The following is a 7,211-nucleotide window of genomic DNA, read 5'->3' as shown; positions in this document are numbered from 1 at the left end:
CAGCACCGCCAAGGAGGAGACCCAGCCTTGAGAGTGGGGCCAGGCCTGGCCGGGGTCTCGGAAGGGAAGGTCTCAAGGGCCTAAACCCTTGCCTCAGATGGCCTCTACCAACAGCTCACAACCAGGGACCGCTTGTTGTAGATGGAGCTCATTTTTGTGAGCTCATTCTGCAGGTTTGAATTCCCCAGGGTGATGTGTCATCAGTAGCACAGCCCTGACAGTGGGGTGGGGAGAGAGGGCCCATGGGATTTCTTCTCCCCAGAGCCTCTCCTACCAGCTTGCCCGTCCTCCCACCCTGGCCCTGAAGGTCACTCTGATTCAGTGTCCCGTTTGGGTTTGGGAACAGCCCCAAACTTCTGCATGTACTTCTTAACATCCTCCTTGGTTTTGTGTTTCACGTCCTCATTGCACTCCAGGTCCTCGGGGTCCTTACAGTACTTCAGCTCCTTATTCATAACGCCGTGAGTCAGCTTGCGAGCTAGGTGTTTGAAATCTTCAGTTGTGGTAATTCTTCCCACTTTGCAGTCAGGTTTCCAGTAAGGGTTCAGGCACTGGACGATGAACTGGGACATCTCTTTTCTGAATACTTGTTTGCTTTTCTTAGCCAGCTCACTGGAGGCGTCTGCCTCTGCTGTCTTAGGCTTTTTTGAGGTCTTCATGGGATTTTCATCATATGTTGGGGTTCCCAGGTCCATCTCAGCTTCATGCTCAAGGCTGGCATCCTCTCCTGGGCTTTCCCAAGTAAGAGGATCCCACTGAGTCTGCCTTGTGATCACATGGTAGTAGTAAATCTTCCCTTCTGGGTCTCGGGCTGTCTTCCAGTTGGCAGGTAAGACAATGGTTTTCGGTTTGGGAGGAGATGGGGGTGGTAAGTCCAAGAGGTTATTTGTCACAACCTTTTCAGGTGGCTGTAAGGGCTGAGGCTGCCCTGATGCAACTATTGTAGTCACGGCTGTGGCTGGCTGTACCACCACTCCCTGTGGGTGAGCTGTGAAAATCTGTTGTCCCTGGATGTACTGAAGACTTGGCTGGGCACAACTCTGTACAGTTGGTGGAGTTGTCTGTGAGTAGGGTGACGTCACACCGTAGACAGTTGGAGCAGCCTGTCCTTGATAACATAAGGTTGCTTGAGACTGTGCAGGAGGGTACTGCTGCTGTACACTCACGGACTGTTGGTTTGAATCCCAAACACCATAATTCTGTCCCTGGACTGGGCCTGGGGCTGGCACTGGCAGGACGGTGACCCTGGAGTCTTGGTGTATCACACCATCACTTTGGGCCACATACTGTGAACTGGAAACTTCCACAGGGGCTGCCACATGTGGCACCACGGGCACAGGTGGAGGGGCAGCAAGAGGTTCTGTAGAATGCCCAACCAAGGGCTGAGAATAATCATAAGGAGAAGGAGAACACACAGGATCCGTGCTGGGTGTGGGGAGGAGTACCTTTCCAGCACTAGGATTGCTGGGATCCATATAGGCCTGCATGGGGTAACCTCGTGGGTAGCCAGCAAAGGGGTGATGAGGGGCATGGTAGCCAAGAGAGTCATAGGGCAGTGGAGACGTCATTCCCAGGTTCTGCATCTGCTGCTGTTGTTTTTGAGCCTCCCGCTGAGCTACCTCCTGCTCAAACAACTTTCGACGCTCCTCTGTAGAAAGTTGATTGCGATCTTGAATTCGTACTTTCTTTTTAGAAGTTGGTGTATCATATCTGCCACCTGGCCTTTTTGTTCCCCGCTCATAGGCAGAAGGTGGTGGTGAGAGGGAGCCCCTTCATTTTCTTTTCTCTTTATTTTGAGTTTGTTTGTCTGGGTCTCTCTCTCTTGACCTGCTAGGAGTCTTTGGGGCAACTGTTTGATCTCTGAAGCCAACAGCATCCCTTCCTCGTTCGGTTATTGTGCTCTGCTTTTCAGTTTGCCTTTTCTTTGGAATTCGATATACCTCCTTTAGGTCTTTCCAACTGTCCAGGAGCTTGGTGGCCAAATCACTTATATCTACTGTTTTATGTGGCTGTTCCTGGCTCCTCTCACTCTCCACATCAGATACACCCTCCTCTTCATCTTGGGATGATGTTTCCTCAGCAATAGGTTCGTCTAGTTTTGTGCCATTGCTCTCTTTAGGCTCTATTTCAGTGTCAGCCTCTGGTTCAGATGTGGGTAGCTTAATGGCCTCCACAGCAATGTCACTATCAACTTTAGATTCAGGCAGCTGTTGTGTGAGTAGCTGTTGTTCCTCTTCTTCTATAGGGACGTTTTCTAACTGGTCAAGGTCCTCTTTGCCATCCTTGCCTTCTAGCTCGCTGGTAGCATCAGAGATCACACTGTCCATGCCATTTTCACTTATAATTTTAAGTCTGCCAAACATTAGCTTCTTGGGGGTGTCTGTGTCAGCTTCTATGCTCAGCTTGGTGGAAGGATCAGGTGTGTTGAGCGGTGTGTGAGCACGTGATGTATTCTCGCTAGAATACCCATCTCCTTCACTCAGCTGAGGGACAGCAGTCTTGGTTTGAGACCAACGTTGAATAATAGGAAGTGCTTTGCTTTCCTCCAACATATTTTCAGTAGGAATGGGTAAATGTTCCAAAGTCTTTATAATCTCTTCCTGAAGCTTCTGGTTACTTTCCCGGCCATCACGTAGTTCTGCCATCCAGATCCACAACAAAGGCAGCCCATGACGTTCCAGAAAGGACTTCAGGCAAGACTGTGAATGTGTGTTCTGTATGAGCTTGAGACTGGTAAGTTTCTGTTCCAAAGTTTCAATTCTAGCCATTAGCCAGGATAAGCTGAGCACCTGGTTTTTATCAGAGAGACCCTCACCATTCTCCATCAGAGCTTCTAGCTCTCCATCCACCGAATCCTTCTTCCGAGATCGTTCTTTCTTCATTTTCCCTCCTGCTGCTCTGAGGCTGACTCTGTTCTCTCCTCCCAGGTAACCCCGGCAATTAGCCGACCCACAGAAACATCTCTGTGCTTCCTTGCCATATCTTTGGAACTGATAGTCAAATGTTAACTCTGAACCTGAAGGAACCAGTTTGGTGGTAAAAATCCCAACTCTCAGTTGTCCGTTCACAGTCCATTTTTGATTCTCACAGTTTGGTTCCCAGCTGTGATTCATGAACCGGGAGCAATTTCCTTTCTGAGTGGCATCTATTATCTCATCATTCTTCAGGGCCATGAAATAGTAGTGGATGTTTTTGTTTCGTGCATACTCCTTTACCCGGGCCTTAAACTCTTTATGATCAACTACCTCTCCACAATATTCCAGGACAAAGGTGTTCGAAGGAAGATCTTTAGCAGCTCTCAAGCCCCAGCCTTTCTTTTCTGTGAGTATGACTTCCACATCTGCATGCTGTTTTCTTTGAAACCGTCTATTGGAACAATAATCCCCATTTGGACAACGAGACGAACATTCAATCACGAGGAGACGATTAAGACAATCTTCCCCACGTGCTATTTCACCTTGAGCTCTTTCATCTTTAGAAAGAGGTGTACACTCACACTGCATTCGTTTAAAATCCCGATGGGATTTATTCTTCCTTCTTTCTGTTAAATAAACATTTTCTTCAATCAGATCAAAGTAAGAAGGCATCTTCCCTTGTTTGGCACACTCCTTCCACCGCTCCGGGTCCCTGAAGTCCTCCATGACACACGAAGTCCCAACCAATGCTGAGCCTAGAGGCACTGCTGTCTCTCCCTGCTCTACCTCCACTCTAACTTTCTTTCTGTCCCGAAGCTCACCGTCACTTTCAGAATCACTCTCCAATTCCTGTCTCCTTTTCTTAAGCGGCCCTCTATCTTTCCTATCATTTTTTTCTAAGTTTTTCGGAAGATCTTTCTCCTCATTCACAGCTAAAGCGTCCTTAATGGAATTGCTGCTTATTTCAGGTGCTTGCACTGACCCCTTGTCCTTCTGAAGGGACAGAAAAAATTTATTGGACTGGCCTGAAAAGTGAGATCCTCCACGTTGATCCCAATTCTCCTCCTCTTCACGGTCATCTGTTAAGGAATCTGGTACCTGCCCTTAAATTCGATCATACACAACCCCAGTTCCAGGCGGTCTACCTGCTGATCTTGGATCCCAGTAGCCATTGCCTTGCCAGTAATTACGTGTCCCACTATACTGTTCTGCACTTTGCTGATACTTGTGTCCACCACAGGCTCCATAGCTGCTGTCAGGTTGCTGATATGTGGTAGTAGGCTTTTCTTGTTGAGAGAAGTCCCACCCTAGATTTCTGAGCTCTTCCAATGATGAACGGAAACCATCCACCCGGGAGATCTCACAAGAAGAAAAATTTGACTCTGTTTTTCCCAGTCTACTATCTGGCCTGTTAGGGAAAGTGGTCTGTTGCCGAGACTTACTTGAGACATCTTCAGAATCATCAGAAGAATAAACTGGCAGCTCTTCTTGCTGCCTAGAAGTTATTTTGGCTTTCGCTGCTTCCTCAGAATTCGGGTGACCTAGAGGGTCAGGTTTTATGTCTGTATGACTTGTACTATCAACCCCATCACTCTGAGGGTGAGCAATTTCAGACAGGTGATTATCTGTTTTTGGATGGGCTGTGTAAAAGGGATTTCTGAATTCTTCTCTGTTGCTTTATGAAAGAAGAACTTCTCAGTTTGAGGACAGGCTTTACTTGCTATACTCTCAAATTTTTCCTCAAATGAATGCCTGCTTGGCTCCAATCGCTCATCTTCCCAGTGGTCAGAATAGTGTCTGTAACTTTGACTGCTCCGAGAAGAAGAAGGACTTGTTTCTTCCAAGGTCAAAGTAGAATTCTTTGGCACAACCACAACAGACTGAAGACGGTTTCTTGGAATACTGCTATCATCAGAATCTGTATCTTCTGAATCACTTTCATCACTTGAACTTTTGGAAGAACCAGAATAGTCTTCATGGACAGTGGATACAATCTCTGAGGCATGACCACTACTGTCACATTTTAAGGTATATGTTACACCATCACTGTCCTCCATGATTAAATTCAAATCACAAGAAGAAAATACAACTTCTGAGTCATCAGAAGTATGTGCATGTCGTCTTCCACCTTCTTCATCTAAAGAGATTTCTGGTCTTCCTCTTCTATCAGGCAGTATGGAGATCCCTTCTTCTTGAGCCTCTGCACACATTTCCCAGATAGTCCATTATTATTCCTGTTTTCCCAGGAAGCAAATCCTCTTCCTGAATCAGGAAGGCCACTAGCTACTTCTATTATTTCTTTCTCTGCATGCTTTAAAAACTCTGAGCTTTTACTCTTCAGCACAGCATCCAAAACTGGAGATGTATTCTCTCCACATTGCAGGAGAGTTAAACTGTCTACGTTTGTCCCTGCTGGAGGACTCTGAAGAGATGAAGCAATACATGAGCTCCCTGTAGGTGGATATAAATCATCAAAATGATTAACAGAAGCTGAACTAGTACTACCAACACTCTGCTTATATTCTCCACATGCAAATTTTGAGTGCTGATCTGTCAGACTTCCATTATCACATATAACTTTTTGATTTCAAATGCACATTCATAAAGCTATTTGAAGAAATCTTCGTTACTAAAGGCTCAGCATTTTCAGCTCCGGAATGACACAAAGAAGGGCGGTTGTCGTTTGAAGTACAGTATATATCTGAATCTTTGGTTTTTACAGCAAGAAACTCTCACATCAACTGGTTCTTTAACTGTTGTTTTGGAATAATCTATAGTCATAACTGGCAAAGGTATGAGTTGATCCTGGTGTGGCGACACTGGAGGTTCTGTTTCTCTAAATGTGCTTTCTGACTTACTATGCTGCATGCGAGTATCATCAAGTCTTTCTCTTTACATCTATTAATGTTTTGAAATCCATTTGATGAAAGCATGCACGTTTTGACCAAAGGGGATACCTCTGATCCAGTCACACTATCATCAGAAGACATCAAAACAGTGTCACGTTTAGAAGTGCAAAATGTTGCCAAATCAGATTCTGCCCCAGGAGATCCGTTTGTATTAAATTCTGTGGGACAATAACTTCTTAATCATTCTTCACTTTACACAGAGTCTAATTCCTTAATACTATCATGGCTATCATGTCCTATAAATTCAGACTTAAAAACAGGTGATTCATCTAGCTTTTTAGAAGTAGGTGAATCATTTAATCGATTTGATGGAGATGGAGACCCAATCTTCTCTCTTTCAGGAACTTTACTAATCACTCTTAATTCACTACCTTTAGAACAGGGAGTCTGTAAACTAAAAGAATGAGACTGTTTGATTTCCTCATTCAATTCTGTACAACAGAAAGAATTTTTAAATATCAGACTTGGGTGCAGGTTTTGAAGGGGCAGATTTATAACGGGAAGCACTCTTACGGTGCTTGGAATATGATGACCCGCGTCAGAATCCCTGTTCATTAGTGGGAGAATAACATTTTTTCATTGCTTCATTTTCTGAAGTCCTTTTGGATTCTCCTTCTAATTTTGAAGAATCCTTTCCTCTTTTTGCCATCTCTAAGTAAGAGGACTCAGTTTTACAGTATCCATCAGTCTTGCCCTGTTATTGGTATATGGCCGAGACTAGCGTGCCCTCTCTTGATAAGGGGATCTCCTATGGTAACGACGATTATAATAATGGGACCGTTCTGACCGAGAATAGGATGAAGGAGTTCTAGAACCTCTGTCAGATTTAAACGAGACTTGCTCCGCCTTCGCTCTCTCTCTGATCTACAGCGAGAAGATATGTAACGAGTATCTCTTTCAAGTTTTGAGCAGCTAAAATACTTTTCATCTCTCACGGTTTTAGATCGCGAAGATGTGAGGAGCTCTGCTTAATGTGTAATGCAGAGGCACACTGGGCATTAGGGAGGGAGAAGGCCCGAACAGAATTCCGTGTTTAATTTTTTTTGTCCTGCCTTTAAATTTTATTCCATCAGAGGTATGAATGCCAGACGGGGATCCTCTTCCAAGCTTGCCTTTCCTTGGGTACTCTCCCTCTGCCCTAGGGTACTGTTAAAAGAGCTCTCAACACGCAGTCATCCCTCAGCATGAGCAAGGAATTGGTCCTAAGGCTCCCCCTGCCCACCCAGTCCCCTGCGATTGCTGAAGTCTCTTATATAAAATGGAGTAGTACAGTCTGCCCTCAGTACCCCGGGGCTCCACATTGGAGGATTCTGTATCCGAGGATTCAATCTACTGCCATTCAATTTGCGGTTGGTTGAATCCGGGGTGCAGAACCCGTGGATACAGA

At 45.4% G+C, this 7,211-nt stretch overlaps 1 protein-coding gene across 1 annotated transcript; it reads right to left on the bottom strand.

Annotated features, from left to right (window-relative positions):
* Window positions 1–308: 308 nt before the first annotated feature.
* Window positions 309–6,488, bottom strand: LOC116742461 (histone-lysine N-methyltransferase SETD2-like). The gene is given in 7 exon segments (XM_032610122.1): window positions 309–4,543; window positions 4,546–5,118; window positions 5,121–5,494; window positions 5,496–5,632; window positions 5,634–5,797; window positions 5,800–6,281; window positions 6,283–6,488. Coding segments are annotated over 7 exon segments (6,156 nt in total). The 5' UTR covers window positions 6,474–6,488.
* Between the last annotated feature and the right edge of the window lie 723 nt (window positions 6,489–7,211).

Source organism: Phocoena sinus, chromosome 17 (genome assembly GCF_008692025.1).
Source record: "Phocoena sinus isolate mPhoSin1 chromosome 17, mPhoSin1.pri, whole genome shotgun sequence".
Classification (NCBI taxonomy): domain Eukaryota; kingdom Metazoa; phylum Chordata; class Mammalia; order Artiodactyla; family Phocoenidae; genus Phocoena; species Phocoena sinus.
This window is presented reverse-complemented; position numbering and strand designations above follow the sequence as displayed.